Source organism: Ceratotherium simum, chromosome 6 (assembly GCF_057802395.1).
Source record: "Ceratotherium simum simum isolate JZ-2026a chromosome 6, ASM5780239v1, whole genome shotgun sequence".
In the NCBI taxonomy this organism is placed as follows: domain Eukaryota; kingdom Metazoa; phylum Chordata; class Mammalia; order Perissodactyla; family Rhinocerotidae; genus Ceratotherium; species Ceratotherium simum.
The window spans coordinates 77,963,373-77,982,570 of record NC_141905.1 but is presented as its reverse complement, the minus strand read 5'-3'; the positions used below and the strand labels follow the sequence as shown (position 1 = coordinate 77,982,570).

General features: G+C 40.3%; 1 protein-coding gene and 1 pseudogene across 3 annotated transcripts in view; one reads left to right on the top strand and one right to left on the bottom strand.

Moving 5' to 3' along the window:
- The window catches only part of INPP5F (inositol polyphosphate-5-phosphatase F), an 86,380-nt gene that overhangs the window by 6,350 nt on the left and 60,832 nt on the right, over nucleotides 1-19,198 (bottom strand). For 2 of the 3 annotated variants that reach the window (XM_087432705.1, XM_087432703.1), the window contains exons 12-16: nucleotides 17,895-18,015; nucleotides 16,524-16,652; nucleotides 10,125-10,242; nucleotides 8,645-8,843; nucleotides 299-370 (exon numbers count right to left, since the gene is read on the bottom strand). In XM_087432705.1, the coding sequence (XP_087288831.1) occupies nucleotides 299-370; nucleotides 8,645-8,843; nucleotides 10,125-10,242; nucleotides 16,524-16,652; nucleotides 17,895-18,015 (639 nt within the window). Of the gene's footprint in view, nucleotides 1-298; nucleotides 371-1,915; nucleotides 2,168-8,644; nucleotides 8,844-10,124; nucleotides 10,243-16,523; nucleotides 16,653-17,894; nucleotides 18,016-19,198 lie in introns of those variants that run through there. The other variant, XM_087432704.1, reaches the window with a different exon arrangement.
- On the top strand, nucleotides 5,472-6,649 carry LOC106801489 (phosphatase and actin regulator 2 pseudogene; annotated as a pseudogene).

Below are 19,198 nucleotides of genomic sequence, written 5' to 3'. Positions count from 1 at the left end.
TAATAAAAATGTATGAAGTACATCAAAACTTGGGAGATATACAGAAAATACTACTAAATGCTAAAAGAACACTATTATATAAACACACTGATTATAACTCTAAAATCACATTTTCAACCTAGTAAAAGGAAGTCAGAGTGATGTAACAGTTATGTAAGGTAAAGGGGGGGGGTTCCTTGAAGTTTCTTAAAATATAGTACAAAACCATATTCTTGAATTTTTTTTATGAATTCTAAAAAGGAAATTTACTCAAATTTAAAGAACAAAATTAAAAGCTTTAAATCAATAAGCAACTTACTAGGCCATGTAGTAGGCAGAGTTAGAAAGCAGTAACAGCACATCCACATCTCTGTGAGTAGCATCAATGAGGCTAAACAAACATGACACAGGGAATTAAATATTTTCATCTGCATTTTTGTCAAGCTTATTTCTACAGCAGAGCCACTTATAATAAAAGATTGGCCAAGGTGAAAAAAAAAAAAAAATCATCAATGAGTCCTACTTCTGAAGTTAAATGTATACAATCTATCCATTTGGAAATTAAAAGAAATAAAACGATCCAGTTTGGGAAGGAGTGGGGAAAGGCAGAGGGAAGGACTGGAGTTGAAGAGAGGTCCTTCCTCAGAGAGAAGCAGCCAAGGAGGGAGGACTCAGGATATAGGATGGAGGGGGGGGGTGAGGCTGAGAAGGGAGAAACTGTCTAGATTCTCTCACATGACCTAACCTTCAAAACGACACTGCATATTTAGGATATTTTTACACTCATGTAGAATGCATCCTTTGAAAGACTTTTACATAAATACAACATTCATATGTAAAAATGGAACCAAACCCAAGTTACTTTGCATTTTTCTTACTATAGATTAATTTACTTGGCTTTTAAGGAACAAGTAAACATTTCCTTATCCTAAATCTGTTTTGCCGTATTTCACCTCCACTCTAAAATCAAATATCAGAATAAGGGTTAGAAACTAGATAAGTGCTAATGAACCATTAAACCAAAACTACAGTAAAATATACATATTTGTAAGATTACTAACAAGAAAATGGTCAATGCATAAAATCTACAAATAATCAACAGATAACAGGCAGAATCTCAACTCAAATAAAACTTTTAATATAATATTAATAACAGCCTTTCCAATCAAAACGTGGAAATTAATCTGTGTTTTTATATTGGTCTCAAAATTCTACTGTAAGAGTGGACATTTCTGCCTTAGAATTTCATACCTATTTGCCAAGACTTACCAAAATGCTACTGAAAAACAAATGGTAAACAGTAGGGAAAAAAATGATTTGTAGACGGAATTTTAAGCCACACACTTAATCTGCATACAATTGGGTCACTGTTTAACCGGTACTGCAGAGAAAAACTGATCAAATTCTTAAACTGCAGTATTTTACATCAGCGGCACCTTGCTGCAGCATAACTCTAATAGTCTTAATCTAAAACAACAAATTTACCTAAATTTTCACCTAAAATATGCCGGAAAATACTACGAATGAGATAATAAGAGGCCAGGACCAGACAGTACACAAACGGATCCAAAACACGAGCACTAAGCAATCAATCAATGGGAAAAGGAAAACCACAGATGCAATGATCCTGAGGGCTTCACTGCGAGTACAGAAAACACCGCAGGGGCCGCCGGGTGGCGCAGCGGTTAGGCGCGCGCTCGCTGCGGGGCCGGTTCCGCGGTGGGATCCGGGCGCCACCGCGCACCAACGCACCGCTTGTCAGGCCGTGCTGTGGCGGCGTCCCATATAAAGTGGAGGAAGATGGGCACGGGTGTTAGCCCAGGGCCAGTCTTCCTCAGCAAAAAGAGGAGGAGTGGCAGATGTTAGCTCAGGGCTGATCTTCCTCACAAAAAAAAACACTGCAGAATGTACTTCAGTTTTGCACATTGATACTTACCTGCGCTCTGAAAATTGCTGGAGCCAAGCCATAAAAATTACGTCACGACACATATTTTACACGAAATAAATTCTACTACTACTACTAATTAGTGTAACTTAATCCTAGCTTCCTACTTTGGTATTAATATTTACATCAGTCACCCGTGATCCTCAGTCAAGAATATTGCGTCCTGAATGGAAAGCACTGGGCACGGAACAGGCGGTCGAGAAAAACGTCAGCCCTGCCCCTCCCGCATTTTTACTGACGTTCTGGCCAGTAAGTAATTTCCCTCCCGCCACCCTCCCCCTGAAACAAACACAAGACACGTTTTGAACACGAGCAAGAAGAGAGTCCCCTCCAGCGTCCGCCCCCGCCGGCCGCAGCGCGCGAGCCGCTCTACTCGTCCTTGTTCTCCCGCCAGTCGGGCCAGCCCTCCTTCCACACTATGAAGACAAAAACGGACAGCACCACGTGCAGCCCGACCACTGCGACAATGGTCGCGTAAAAGCCACTGTCGTCAGGGGACAACAACAGGAGACTCTGGAAAAGGAGTAGTTTACAGGAAAAATACAACCCCACAGGAACTTTAACCATAAGTCCTGCAAAAAGGAGAAAAATCTTGAAAGTCGTGGCCAGGCTGCTGCCCTCAGGCTTGGGCTCGGCAGCGTTGCTGGCGGGCCGCTGAGCGGCCGGAGGAGGCCGGTGGGAGCGCGGCATCTCGGCAGTCCGTCCGTCCGTCCGTCCGTCCGTCCGTCGACGAGTCAAGGCTCCGTCAGCGCCGCCCGCGCCAGCCCTCCCGCCCCCGGCCACTGCGGCGACTGCGGCAACCGCGGCGACCGCAGCGCGGCCGCGCCGAGCCCCGCCCCGGAACGCGCCGCGCTTCCGGCCGCCCACCGCCGCCGCGGCACGCGAGTGCGCAGCTCCTGCGCAGCCCGCCCCCCAGCACCCGGTGAGGGACTGAGCCCCGCCCGGCCGCAGGCCCCGCACAGCCGGCCGATCCTAATGCCACGAGCGTTGGCACGCACAGAGTGACCGAGAGTCCCCACTGCTCGAGGGCACGCTGGCGGGCGGGCCGCGGCACTGTCACATGCCTCAGAGCGTGGCTGCTCCTACTCCGCTACAACGGGTAGAGAAGTGGTCATCTGCTCTCGGGGTAGGAAAGCGGGTTAAACAGAGCAGGACAGATCAAGACGGGGCTTTGTGAAGACGCTGGAGGGCACGTGGACAGTGCGCCGATCTCCTTTGGCGTCTCAGATGCCCCTCCGGCCGCAGCACACCCGCCGGCGCCCATCAGCCGTCATTCCAGCCGGAGCTCGGCCTGCGGCGGCTGGGGGCGCAAAGGAGCGGAAGGGACAGACAGCGAGAGCCCGGAGGGCCTGAGCGGTCCGCGCCAGAGGCTGTCTGCTCGGAAATAACAGAAAATGGCCCGGCGCCGCGAGTGGGCACCGGGTATGCACGGAGGAGGCAGAAACCAAGCAACCGGCCGGGGCTGTGCTGGACAGTGCCAGGGGGAGGGCTGCGAGGCTCCGAAGGAACGGCAGCCCTTCTTGCTGCCCTGCGCAGGGCTATTTGTAAACTGTTGCCGTAACTCTTTTTCTCCCAGATATTTAAACAGGGCTGGGACTGCAGTGAGGCGAATGAGGCAGCGGTCTCTAGTACAAAACATAAGGGGGTGCCAAAAAACCCAGCCATCAAGATAATTTTTCAGTGCGGTATTTTCAAAAACCAAAATTAATGTAAAAATATCATGATGAACAAAACATTGAGATTTTAAATAAAGCCAGTATCCGACCCTACACTTGTACTCCCAGCCCTGGTCCCTGTAAAACTTATATTTACAAAAACACATGGCACAACTCAACAAAAAGACACAATTTTAAAAATGTGCAAAGGATTTGAATAGACATTTCTCTAAGGAAGATATACAAATGGCCAACAAGCACAAGAAAAAATCCTTAACATCAGTTGTCACTAGGGAAATGCAAATCAAAACCACAATGAGATACCACCTTCACACTCATTAGGATGACTACAATAAAAAAACGGAAAATAACAAGAATTGGTGAGGACACAGAAAAATTGGAACCCTCATACACTGCCGGTAGGAATGTAAAATGGTGTAGCCACTGTGGAAAATAGTTTGGTGGTTTCTCAAAAGTTCAGAGAATTACACATGATCCAGCAATTTCCACTCCTAGGTATATACGCAAAAGAAAAATAGGTGTTCATAGAAAAACCTGTACATGAGTGTTTACAGCATCACTACAATAGCCAGAAGGTAGAAACAAATGCTCATTAATGGAAGAATGGATAAACAAAATGTAGTGTATCCATACAGTGGAATACTATTCAGCTATAAAAAAGGAATGAAGTTCTAATACATGTTACAAGATGCATGAACCATGAAAATATTATGCTAAGTGAATGAAGCCAGTCACAAAAGGCCACATATCATATGATTCCATTTATATGAAATGTCCAGAATAGGCAAATCCAGAGAGTCAGAAGTAGATTAGTTGCTCCAGGCTGGGGGTGTTTGGGGGGAAAGGGGAGTGACAGCTAACGAGTATGGGGCTTCTCTTTTGGTGATGAAAATGTTATAAAATTGACCGTGGTGATGATTGCACAACTCTGAATATTCCAAAAACCACTGAATTGTACACTTTAAATGGGTGAATTGTATGGTATATGAATTATATCTCAATGTGTTTTAAAAAACTATACACACAAGCCCAGGAGTGGATGGCTCAGGCAGGCAGGCAGGTGCCAGCTGCTGAAGCCCCCAAGCCCACCGATGGCTGGCTGTCCAGGGACCTGAGCCCCTACAGCCATTCTGCCAGCTACCTCTCGCCGTCCTCCACCAGGGGCTGCCTGCTCCGGGTCCACATCTCCAGCTCAGTTGATAGATTGTACAAAGGTTCTACAGCCAACTCAGATAGCCCAAGAGCAGGTTTCCTAACATCTCCCTTCAAGACAAAGGGAAAACTATCCACCATTTGGAAAATCTTTAAGCCTTGCAAATGAAGAAAAATACCAAATTTAAGGAACTCTTAGCAGTATTAGAAAGGATAATAATGATGATGTATACCTGAGATTTATACAATATTATAAATCAATGTTACCTCAATAAAAAGAAAAAAAGAAAGGATAATAACCACAAGACAAAGTAGAGAGGAGCTAATAAGAAGGAGAGTTCTTAAAGAACTGTCTAATCAAGATGGAGACATACAGTTAGCTTTAGAAATTCAAATGGGACATGATACCTCAGAGAATAATCCACCTGAGAGGAAAATGTAGTGAAATCTGAAGATGGTAATAGTTCTGTATCTGAAAAAGCACCGCCTCTGGAAGAAAAGGCAGAAGAGAAAAGATTGAAGACCACTCTGAAACACTGGTAGCTCCTGCTCCAGCTCCTCCAAGGCCCAAACCTAATTCCCAAAGCCACCTGTTCCTCCCAAAGGGGCCCACACTGGGGCCAGCCACAGCATGGTGAAGCGCCTCCCATTAAAGCAAAGATACCAAGACACTTGGTAGGCAGGCCCCGGCCTTCTACCCAAGCCAACAAGCCCAAAAAATGACCTGCGAAGTCACTGGTTCCAAAGCATCAGCTCCACTATCTACTGCATCCACATCATCCTGTCCCAAAGCTTCAATGGAGGCAGTTTCTAGTAAAACAGTAACAGTGGGAACCACGAAGCACAAGAAAAAACTAGCAAGCAGCTAAGACCTCAACTATTGTCAAATGCAACCACTTCTGGTGTGGTCAACCTTAGAGGAGATCCTTCCAAGATCAGAGTGGAAAGTTTCAATCCTGAGAAGTCTGTCCCTGCCACCAAGGAGTAGACCACAGACAAATTCCACAAGTCTGTGGCCCCACTGCCACTCTCCCCCTCTTAAGAATCAATACGTCATTCCCTCAGGCACTCCTGTTGTCCTGGTTAGCAATGGAGCTCCCTGCCCATTTCTCCTTAGGCCCAAGTCAATGTCTGTACTGAAGAATCAACACACAGAACCATTCTCCATCAGCATCGGCTTACATGTTAGCACTAACGAGACAGGGAAGGCTGCATCTCAGCCAAGGAGACCTGGGCTGATGGGACAATCTTCAGTATCGCTCGTTGTCCCATAAGACAAAGGTCAAAGAATATCACTAGACCCATGACTCTGACTCTGGTGGGCCTATTCTGTCCACCAATGACCATGAGGAAGAAGAAGAGGACAAGGATGGCAGTGGTAGGTATGCTTTGGCAAGTAAAATAGGCCAAGGGATACTCTCACAATCAAACTTAACAACCAAGCATCTAAGAAAGAATTAGAAGACAAAACACCTTGCAGTGACATCTGAAGAAGTGAAGAGGAGAGGCAGTGAAGAAGAGAGGCAGGGAATCCAAGAACAAATTGGTAATAGGAGGCTTAGCCAGAGGCCCACAACTGAAGAATTAGAGCAAAGAGATATCCTAAAACAAAAGAATGAAGAAGGAGAACAAGAAGCAAAAATGGAACTAAAGGGCAAACTCAGCAGAAAGCTTGGGCTGAGACCCACAGTGGCAGAGCTACAAGCACGAAGGATCCTGGCATTTAATGAGTGTGTAGAGGTCACTAATTCCCCTGACTAGGACCACAAGGCACACAAGTCCTGGGCCAGGTTAAGACCTACAGACAAGGCAGCAATAAGTACAGAACTAAATGAACTTACAAGCACAGAAATGGAAGCACACAAAGGTTTCATCATCCATCATGAAATGTGAGACTATCTGCAAACAGACATTGATAATCTTTGGGCGTAACACCACTTACTGAAAACCTGATAATGCACTGGAATTTGAAAGCTTAACTTGCAGTGAAGGAAGAGTGAGCTCTTGCTGTTTTGGACAGTGCTCCTCACCTCTATAACCCAAAGGGGCCAACGAGCAAAAAGGGAAGGATGCAGTGACACCTGCTGTCTAGCATGTACTATGATGTAACTTATTCTTCATCAGGAGCTTTAACCAAAGATGAGCAGAGGAAAGTCACCGGCTCTCTGTTATCAGAAAGCCAAATTTTATAGTGCAGGATTAAGGTAAAATGAGAGTGCAATTGCTGGGCACTAGAGAGGGGTGGGAGTCGAAAAATCAGAAAAAACAAGAAGTGTTTCATCATGTTAATGAAGAAAAGAGAAAACTGAAGCACAATTGTATTTCTGAAGTAGGCATTTGGTAGCTGGGAACTTATTAGGGGATTTAGGAATCTAACTACCCAACAAGGATTTCTTAAAGACGTGATCTTAGAAAACTAGTCTTGTTTCAGCATTATTTTGGTACAATATAGTACCATTAATTTATGTTGTGCCAGTGAGTTCAGTTGCCAGAAAGAAGCTTGAGTGTTTTCGTGCATCTTTTTCTTCAATGCAAGAGACTTCTACTGACACTTAACAAGTGTGCTTAACCAAATTTTGCTGCAAGCTTTAAAGAGCATAGCTAAACACACTTTACATTTTTTTTATGCTCCTAAACAAGGATACCAACTTTACACAAGAGTTACAGGACTGGAAATCAAATCAGATGTAATGTGACCTTACAAAATAGTTTTAGAAATAAATCTTTTGGTCGTTCCCTATTTCAATTATCTCCAAAGTGGAAATAAAAATACTTAATCTAAGGAAGATGATACTGACAATCACAAGACCTTTAAAAAACTGAAGTACAAAGTTAAAACTTAAGCAAAATGCAGGTGTGCTACCTGCAGATATTTCTGGATGAGAATTAAGAGTACTACCTTTTTTTTTTTTTTGGTGCTGCATTAAATTGGACTGCTGCTATTAAAAAAAAAAAAAAACTAAGGTACATGAATCAAAAAACTTTTTACCAAATGGCTTATAAGAGCACAGAAATTTTCTGCTAAGTTGTGTGTAAGGAAAACCTCATCTCTTATTTTAAGAGTCCACAAATTGCATCCATACATATAGTATTGACTATAAAAGCAAAATAATCCATGAAATAAAAGTCATGGAAGGTTTCATTATGAAACTAGAGTCAATATTTTTAAAATTAATTTTAACATATAAATACTACCTTCATTCCATTGTTCTTTCAAGCTTGTTTTATGCCCCTTTTATTAAAAACACATGAAATTTAAAATAAGCTAAAATCTAAATAGAGCTTTTTATTCTCAGAACTTGGTCTAGAATTTTCTGAAATATTTCTGATTCATAATATTGAAAATTATAATTTTAGATTTCAGCCTAAAAGCAAGCATTCAATCTGGTGGATAAATTTAGATCCTGCCATTCATTGATATTTTAAAGAACCACTTAAAACTGGATGATTTTTGTTAAAAAAGTATTAAGCACTGGTTGGTCTATTTTTTTTTTATGCAAGGCCAGGACCACTTTACAACTGATCAAAGTAATTAGCATCATTGCACCTCTTGCTGTACTCAGTTATGTGCATTAATACAATAAACCTAGATTCTGGCGGTGGGAGAAAACCCACACAGCCAGCTGCAAACCATAGTTTTACAATTTTTTTAAATCAAATATTGTATTAAAATATTTGTTTTCATTACTGAGTTTTTTAGTGCCTCCTTAACTTTGCACCTAAGGCAAGTGCCTCAGTCAGCTTGCCTCAGTACCAGCACTGTATTTTAAAACTGCCATGCACCATGCGTCCATGCCCACGGCTTTATGGACAACTGCTATTATTCATTACAACAACTTAACGGCATCAGAAATTTAAGCACGTTAGTTACCAGGACACCACTCCAACTCACCTGGGGTCACAGTCAATGAGGGCCCAGCCCCCATGGAACTTTTCATTATCAGGCAGCAGTAACTTCATGTAACTTTGTAAGAGCTGGCTAATTAGTTCCTGGTGGCTCCTCTGATTTTCCTTATGCAAAGCTTCATGTTCTTTCTCCTTGGTAAATATGGAATAAAGATCTTCTGTCACTGGAATGCCTTGCATCAAATCTAGAGTAGAAAGTGTTAATATCTATCATGATTTTAGTTTACTAATACATTTTTAAAAATAAAAGAGAATGTAAGACCTAAAACAATAAAACTCTTATAAGAAAACATAGGCATAGGGCCAGCTCGGTGGCACAGTGGTTAAGTTTGCGTACTCTGCTTGGGCAATCCAGGGTTTTCAGGTTTGGATGAAAACAGAAAAAAGGTATCTTATTTTTCTTTGACTAAACTACTAAAATCCGTTTTTCCAGTCAGAACACACCGTATCTGTAGCTAATGAACCAAACTTCTTTACACAAGACTCCTCAAATTCCTAACTGGCCTGTGTCTAGGCTCTACTATTTGGTGTATGATAAATAATCAGAGTCAAAAATAGGATTTTAAAAATATTCTCAGGATAAGCTGTTATATTTGGTTCTACTCCAGAACACTCTACATTTACATTAATCCTACAAGGTAATACTTTCATGAAAATTAAATTAAAAAACATGCCAAGGCAGGAATTCCACTGGGCAATCTACCCTCCATTTCCTCTTCTAAATAATGATAAGAAATGGTTAGGATAATCTCTAAACCTGATACCCTAACGTCCTATTAAATCATGTTTATAGGAAAGGATGGTGTATTTGTCCACAGCAAGAACATATGATAAATGTCTTATGCGGAAAGAAAATAATCTTGTTACATCTTTCAGCCTTGAGTAATGAAAAAACAAACAGAATATGGAATTTTCAGTTGATGAGGTTTTAGGGTACCTTATTCCATATTCCAGGAGCTTCAACCCTGCCTTTTGTTACAGGAATAGCAAACTGACAAATACGTATGGAAATGAGTGGTTTCTCGTTAGTCCAGCTTAAAAAATTTGTCGAATTCTAATCTTAATTTGATTTATTGGGTAAGATGCTCAATATAAAAACACAAGTATAGGGGCTGGCCCAGTGGCATAGCAGTTAAGTGCGCTCCACTTCGGCGGCCCGGGGTTCGCGGGTTCAGATCCTAGGAGCGCACCGACACACCTCTTGTCAAGCCATGCTGTGGCGCATCCCATATAAAGTAGAGGAAGAAGGGCACAGATGTTAGCCCAGGGCCAATCTTCCTCAGCAAAAAGAGGAGGACTGGCATCAGATGTTAGCTCAGGGCTAATCTTCCTCACACACACACACACACACAAAAAACACAAGTATATTATAAAACATATAAACTATGTTAATGAAGTTGGTTTCTGTAAAACGTTAGTCACAGAAGGAATAACAAATTTTAAAGAAAGGCATTTATGTTCCTTACCTATAACAGCTTGCCTATAAGCATCCTTAAATCGATTCAGGTAATACCTATTTGCTGAGTTAACTCCATCTTTCATAACTCCTGCTAACTTTCTTTCTCCGGTCCTTGTAAAGTCACCCTGTCAAGGAAAAAAGTCATTTTGACAATTTATTCAAACACAAGAATGTTCTCCAAGTCAATGTGGGCTTTCAATTCAAGACTAGAATTCTACAGGTTTTTACAATTTCCAAATAATGCAGTTAAATTAGAATATCTACTAGTACTTTACTCTATTAGTACTTTAGTCAAATAACTAAACATGCTATTTGTGGCATCAAGTCTTCACAGTTAGATGGCGCTTTAAGGTAAAGCAATTCTTGGCAAACTGTAGAATTTCTAGAATTTACAGGTCAAAACTTATTATATAACAAACAACAAAAACATTTTCAAGCCTCAAACTAGTATGACATTCAAAAACCACAAATTTCTGACGTGGGAAAATGTGGACAGTTCCCTAGTTTATTATAATGGAATTTAACCTGTGGATGTGGATGCACGTATACAGAGAGAGAGCAGAGGTTTCTGTACCTTGCTGCACATTACAATCACTGTAGAACGATCCAATGAAGATTTAATTGTTCTGTTTCTCTTGCTTTTCACAACAAAGGTGTCAGAGCAAGTCCCTAGAGAGGTGGTGATTTAAACTTCAGGCAAGTAAAGCACGGTCTCTTTTTATCCCATCCCAACCCCACTATTTCTATCCATGGCAATCTCAGAAACAGGGCTTGTCCTAAAACCGACAATTTAGGAAGAACATGTTGCCAATTAGTCAAGTCATTCACAAGAAATATTAGTTTAGCAACAAGAATCTATTACAGAAGAGAGACATGACTGCTGTGTCCAAAGAAGTTTAATACCAAAGGGAAAAAAACAAGTATTTTCTTCCAGCTTTATTGACATATAATTGATAAGAAGCATTGTGTAAGTTTAAGGTGTATAACGTGTATATGTATATATGTGTGTGTGTGTGTGTGTGTGTATATATATATATAGTGAAATGATTACATCAAGGTTAGTTAACATATCTATTACCTTACATTGTTTCTTTTTGTACATGTGTGGTGAAAACAGTTAAGATCTACTCTCTTAGCAAATTTCAAGTATAGTAGCAGATTTCAAGGACACAATACAGTATTGTTAACTATAGTCAACATGCTGTGCATTAGATCCCCAGAATTAATTCATCTTATAACTGAAAGTTTGAACCTTTTGACCAACATCTCCCCATTTCCCCATCCCCTGGAAACTACCAATCTACTCCCTGTTTCTATGAGTTTGACTTTTTTAGATTCCACATATAAGTTAGATCATGCAGTATCTGTCTTTCTCTGGCTTATTTCACTTAACATAATGCCCCCAAGGTTCATCCATGTTGTTGCAAATGGATTTCCTTCTTTTTATAGATGAATAATATTCCACCCAATACACACACACAGAGTATATTTTCTTTAGCCATTCACCTGTTGTTGGACACTCAGGTTGTTTCCATGTCTTGACTATTGTGAATAGTGCTGCAATGAACATGGGGGTGCAGATATCTCTTCTATATACTGATTTCATTTCCTTCAGATATATACCTGTACATGGGATTGCTGGATCATATGGTATTAACTTTTTGAAGAACTTCCATATGTTTTCCATGATGGCTGTGCCAATTTATGTTCCCACCAACAATGGACAAGGGTTACCTTGACTCCACATCCTTGCCAACACATTATCTCATCTTTTTGATAACAGCCATTCTAACCAAAGTGAGGTAATACCTCATTGTGGTTTTGATTTGCATTTCCTGATGATTACTGATGTTGAGCACCTTTTCATATACCTGTTGGCCATTTGTATACCCTCTTTGGAAAAATGTCTGTTCAGGTCCTTTGCCCATTTTATAATCAGATTATTTGTTTTTCTGCTATTAAGTTGTATGAGTTCCTTACATATTTTAGATATTAACCCCTTATCAGATATATGGTTTGCGAATATTTTATCCCATTCTGTAGGTTGTCTTTTCATTTTGTTGATTGTTTCTTTTGCTGTGCAGAAGCTTTTTCATTTGATGTAGTCCTGCTTGTTTATTTCTACTTTTATTGATTATGCTTTTGGTGTCACATCCAAAAAATCATTGCTAAGATCAATGTCATGGAGCTTTTCCCTTATGTTTTCTTGTAAGAGTAAATTGTAGTTTCAGTCTTACATTTAAGTCTTTAATCTATTTTTTTTTTTTTAAAGATTTTATTTATTCATTTTTTTTCCCCCCAAAGCCCCAGTAGATAGTTGTATGTCATAGGTTCACATCCTTCTAGTTGCTGTACGTGGGACTCGGCCTCGCGTTGGACGGAGAAGTGGTGCCTTGGGGCGTGCCCGGGATCCGAACCCGGGCCGCCAGCATCAGAGCGCGCACACTTAACCGCTAAGCCACGGAGCCGGCCCATTTAATCTATTTTGAGTTAATTTTTGTGAGTGATGTAAGATAGAGTCCAATTTAATTCTTTTGCATGTGAAGATCCTGTTTTGCCAGCACCATTTATTGAAGAGACTATCCTTTCCCTATTGAGTATTCCTGGCTCTCTTGTCAAATATTAGTTGATTGTATATCCGTGGGCTTATTTCTGGGCTCTTGGTTCTATTCCATTGGTCTATGTGTCTGTTTTTATGCCAGTACCATATTGTTTTGATTACTATAGCTTTGTAATATAGTTTGAAATCAGGGAGCGTGATGCCTCTAGCTTTGTTTTTCTTTCTCAGGATTGCTTTGGCTATTAGGGGTCTTGTGGTTCCACATGAATTTTAGGATTGCTTTTTCTATTCCTGTGAAAAATGCCATTGGAATTTTGATAGGGATTGCACTGAATCTATAGACAGCTTTGAGTAGTACGAAAATTTTCACAATATTTATTTTTCTGATCCATGAACACGGGATATCTTTCCATTTATTTGTATCTTCTTCAATTTCTTTCATCAATATCTTACAGTTCTCAGTGTACAGATCTTTCACCTCCTTGGTTAAATTTATTCCTAAGTATTTTATTGTTTTTGATGTTATTTTTTTTTTTTTTGGTGAGGAGATCAGCCTTGTGCTAACATCTGCCAATCCTCCTCTTTTTTTGTTGAGGAAGACTGGCCCTGGGCTAACATCCATGCCCATCTTCCTCCACTTTATATGGGACGCCACCACAGCATGGCCTGCCAAGCAGTGCGTTGGTGCGCGGCCGGGGTTCCGAACTGGCACACCCTGGGCCGCTGCAGCGGAGAGCACACACTTAACCTTAACCGCTTGCGGCACTGGGCTGGCCCCTGATGCTATTTTTAAAGGGATTGTTTTCTTTCTTTTTCAGATAGTTTGTTATTAGTGTATAGAAACGCAAATGATTTTTGTGTGTTGATTTTGTATCCTGCAACTTTAGTGAATTTATTTATTAGTTCTAAAAGTTTTCTGCGGAGTCTTTAGGATTTTCTATACATAAGATCATGTCATCTGCAAACAGAGACAATTTTACTTCTTCCTTTCCGATTTGGATGCATTTTCTTTCTTTCTCTTGCCCAATTGCTCTAGCTAGAACTTCCACTACTATGATGAATAGAAGTGGTGCGAGTGGGCACCCTTGTCTTATTCCTGATCTTAGAGTAAAAACTTCTAGCTTTTCACCATTGAGTATGGTGTTAGCTGTAGGTTTGTCATACATGGCCTTTATTATGTTGAGGTGTGTTCCTTCTATACCCAATTTCTTGAGAGTTTTTATCATGAAAGGATGTTGAATTCTGTCAAATGTTTTTTCTGCATCTACTGAGATTATATCATTTTTGTCTTTCATTTTGTTAATGTGGTATATAACGTTTATCAATTTGTGTATGTTGAACCATCCCTGTATCCCAGGGATAAATCCCACTTGATCATGCAGTGGTTTAACGGTTTAATGTGCTGTTGAATTTGGTTTGTTAGTATTTTGTTGAGAATTTTCACATTTATATTCATCAGGGACATTGGCCTGTAATTTTCTTTTCTTATAGTGTACTTATCTGGCTTTGGTATCAGGGCCTCACATAAAATGAGTTTGGGAGTGTTCCCTCCGCTTGTATTTTTTAGAAGAGTTTGAGAAGGAGTGGCATTAGTTCTTTAAATGTTCGGTAGAATTCACCAGTGAAACCATCTGGTTCTGGGCTTTTCTTTGTTGGGAGGTTTTTGCTTACTAATTCAATCTCCTTACTCATTGGTCTGCTCAGATTTTCTATTTCTTCATGATTCAGTCTTGGTAGGTTGTATGTTTCTAGGAATGTATCCATTTCTTCTACATTTTCCAATTTGTTGGCATATAATTGTTCAGAGTAGTCTCTCATGATTTTATATATTTCTGTGGTATCAATTGTAATGTCTCTCTCATTTATAATTTTATTTGAGTCTTCTCTTTTTCTTGGTTAGTCTTGCTAAAGGTTTGTCAATTTTATTTATCTCTTCAAAAACCAACTCTTAGATTCATTGGTCTTTTCTACTGTTTTCCTATTCTCTATTTCATATATGTCTGCTCTAATCTTTATTATTTCCTTCCTTCTACTAACTGTGTGCTTAGGTTCTTCTTTTTCTAGTTCCTTTAGATGTAATGTTAGATTGTTTATTTGAGATCTTTCCTTTTTATTACTAAAGGCATTTATAAGCTATAAATTTTCCTCTTAGAACCGTTTTTGCTGCATCCTATAAGTTCTGGTATGTTGTTTTCATTTTCATTTGTTTCAAGATATTATTTTTTTTTTTCCTCCCCAAAGCCCCAGTAGATAGTTGTATGTCACAGTTGCATATCCTTCTAGTTGCTGTATGTGGGATGTCACTTCAGCATGGCCAGACAAGTGGTGCATCAGTGCATGCCCGGGATCTGAACCCAGGCTGCCAGTAGCAGAGCACTTGCACTTAACCGCTAAGCCACGGGGCCGGCCCCTCAAGATATTTTTTGATTTCTCTTTTGATTTCTTCTTTGATCCATTGTTTGCTCAGGAGTGTTTTTCCACATATTTGTGAATTTTCCTCTTGTTAGTGATTTCTAGTTTCTTACCACTATGGTCGGAAAAGATACCTAATATAATTTCTATCTTCTTGAACTTGTTGAGACTTGTTTTATGATCTATCCTGGAAAATGTTCTGTGTGCACCTCTGAAGAATGTATTCTGCTGCTGTTGGATGGAATGTTTTGTATATGTCTGTTAGGTCCATTTGATCTATAGTGTTGTTCAAATTTGCTATTTCCTTATTGATTTTCTGCCTGGATGATCTATCCATTGTTGAGAACAGGGTATTATAGTCCCCTACTATTATTGTATTGCTGTTTATTTCTCCTTTAGTTCTGTTACTATTTGCTTTATATATTTAGTTGCTCCAATGTTGGATACATAAGAAGTATATCTCTTTAAACAACAAATTGTACAAGGACTTCTAAAGTTCAATTTCCTTAATTAATAAAAAGCTTTTTGATATTTATCATTCAACCAAAAGATGGAATGAGCCTTTGATGTTATAAGAAATTTGTTATAAGAAATATCCTGAGACAAACTATTAGCTTGAAGGAAAATTAACACAAACCTAATTTAAACTAATTCAACCACATCCTATTGCCCACAGAGGTAGTATTTAGTGACCAGTGACTATATTTTACATTTAAATTAAGTTCTTTGAAGATTAGCCCTGTTGGAGCCTCAAAAGACTATTTATAACAACCCTAAAAAGATGATAAAGCATTTATTTAGCATTTACTTTGTGCCAGGGAATGGTCTAAGCCCTCACATACATTAACTCATATAATCCCATGAGAGTCTTTTGAGGTGGGCCTAGTATTATTCCCGTCTTACAAATGAGGAGACAGACACAGAGAGGTTAAGTGACTTGCCCAAAGTCACAAAGCAAGTAAAAGGCAGGGTTGGGATTCAAATTCAGAGGAGACAAATTATCATACTAGGGACCAAATCCTATCAACAGACATGTTTTGCTTTGTCTGTATAAAGTTTTAAAAACTATTTTACATAAAATTCCAGATTTCCAAACTCCCTTGAAAAACTGGAAGATCTAGTAACACTGGGCCCCTGTCCCCATAAGGAAGTAGCAGAACAGCACCCTCCTGAGACAACATATGCTCTTCCTTAGGTCCACACAGCCCCATCTCTCCCTTTAATCTAATGGGTGGCCTGCTTGAGTCACATTACCTGGCCCCAGTAGGAATTCAAATATGTGACCCTTGCCTTAGCTAAACATTCCAGAAAGGAGTCAACTACATAGACCTACCACCCGTAGCCCACCTATATTTCTCTCAAAAACAAAGTTGGTTTTAAACCACATTCTGTGTCCCACAGAATGATCCACAAATGCTTGCTGCAGCTATTTACCTTCAGAGCAGCTGTCCCAGCGTACTGTCTGCTGATGGAGTCACCGTTGTTGGCCCACATTATCTGATAGATCCGATTGCATTTCACTGGTAGTGGCTGCTCCGGGGGCATCACACCTAATTTTTTCAGCTAAAATCAACACATTGGTAGATTAACTACATATAAGCCAGGAAACCACAGCATCCAATATATATTGCAGAAAAAGGAAGAATGTTCATATACAATTTAGGACCCTTAAATAAAAGAAATGGTGTTTTCAGACTTTTTTAAAATAAAGTACCACTTGAGAGAGAGTTTTATGAACTGCTACAGGAGAATAAATAGAATGAAATATTTATACTGTTTTGGTGTAATTTTTAATGTGTAGGCTCATATTATATTTTGTCTTTGTTTTAAATTTGCCTATGGAGTGAAACTATCAAAAAAGCGCATTGAAACAACAGTAATATTAATAGTAGCAGAACAATCAGTGACCAATAAGTGTTAACTCTGCGCTAGGTCTAGGGTTCTAAGAGCTTTTTTACATAAATTATCTCATTTACTCCTCATAACAACCTTACGCAATCAATACTCTTATTACTTCCGTTTTAAAGACGAGGAGACAGAAGTTTGGAGAGGCTGAGTTCTTTGCATGAGGTCAACACCTAGTGTGTGGAAGAGCCCAGGCGTGGACTCAAAAGCGTGGTACTTCAATGAGACATTAGAAGGAACAGACTCACATCCTCAAAGGATAGTCATTAGGTTCTATCAAAAAAACCCAGAAACCATGCTAAAAATTTCCACCTTGAGAATTGGTTACCCAGGTGTTGGAGGGCTGAAAGATCTAAAAGGGGACACTGAGTAACAGACATCATAACTGCAGGAAGCAGTTCCACCAACTGGGGTATAAAGGGAAGAGGCTGGTTCTGTGGTGCCAAAGGAACCAACAGCCCCAGAGAGGGTGCTGCTGACAGGAATATATCACAGGTGAAGAAGCTTGTTCCTTTTTCCTCCTCCAGCCTCATGGTCTTCCTTTAGCGCCCCCTACTGGCAGAGCCTGACATGGAGCTGGCCGACCGAGCAGAAATGTGATGTACAGACTCCCAGCCCCAAATACAGAAGAGAGAGTTTGGAGCTGAGAGGAAAAAAGGTATATGACCACACGGTGCCACCCAATAAATTTTCAAATGTTGGGCCTCACATTTTTGAAAAGAGTACTTAAGAAAATACTGTTTGATTCAACTTACTTCTACTTAAGGTTAAAGCTTTCTGGGTTTTAATGCAAGAAGGATGTTTGTATGCTGTAAATGTTCTATAGGACAAAGATTTTAGTTATTCGTTTATACATTAAAATAAAAATGAATATTTACAATCCAACGGACTCCAAATTACCTGCTGTTCCATGACCACTCGTGCGATGGCAGCTTGGACCACGTTGGTGCGATCCAGGCAGTCCATGCAATTAACACGAAAAATCCCTTCTTGTTTACAGATTACACCAGCTTGATCAACCCTTTTCAAAAATAGTATGGGATTATTTTACAATATGAAATACTTTAGTAAGTTTTCCAAAATCATACTTCTTTAAATATAACAATAAAAACAGCAGCAGTGGTTATCAATTTGCTTGGAATATTATTACATGGCAGGCATGATTGAGTCCTTCGTAGACACTGTTGTTAATTTACACAATAACTTGACAAGGAAGATATTATTACCCCCATTTAAAAAACAAAACAAAACTGAGGTGTAGAAAGAGTGACTTGCCCCAAGTCACACAACTACTAGGCAGAGCTGACACAACCCTAAATTATGCTTTTCTACACATTTAAAACCAGAAGGCACTTTAAAACACCATCCTGTCCCTCCTTTCCAACTCCACACAGAAATGCATCTAAACTCGCTTGAACAGACTAATTCACTTTGCCACCCAGTGAGGAGTCATGCAGCAGGCCTTGCTCATCTAATTTCTCTGGCCACTCGCGGCCTTAAAGTCTAATCGAATGTTCTCTTCTGTCCTTTAAGCCAATTTCTTCTTTCTACATCTCCCTCCTATAGTCTGAGAATTGTCTTCCTTCTCTGATAATTTTGAAATGACTGAAAACTGAGACCAAGTACCTCAAATCCTTCCTTCTCACGTTAGGGATGGTGAGAAAGAGGAGAAAGAGGAAGGCAGACCATGGAGCAACAGAAGGAATTAAAGAACAGTCATAGAGCCTTTCACTCCATTTTGCCCAACCATCTGACACCTTTTCCCTGTTCAAAGCTAACACTGCCTATGGGGACTGGCCCTGTGGCTTAGCAGTTAAGGGTGCGCGCTCCGCTACTGGCAGCCCAGGTTCGGATCCCAGGCGCGCACCAACTCACCGCTTGTCCGGCCACGTTGAGGCAGTGTCCTACATACAGCAACTAGAAGGATGTGCAACTATCACATATAACTATCTACTGAGGCTTTGGGGAGAAAAAGGAGGAGGACTGGCAATAGATGTTAGCTCAGGGCCGGTCTTCCTCAGCAAAAAGAGGAGGGCTGGCATGGATGTTAGCTCAGGGCTGATCTTCCTCAACAAAAAAAAAAAAAAAGCTAACACTGCCTAATTGACTAACACTCTCTTGAAAAGGAGAATAGGAATTGGGAAGCAAAACAAAAATGCTTTCTCAGCTTGCTGCTATTATTTTAATGCTTAGTGGTACTAGAC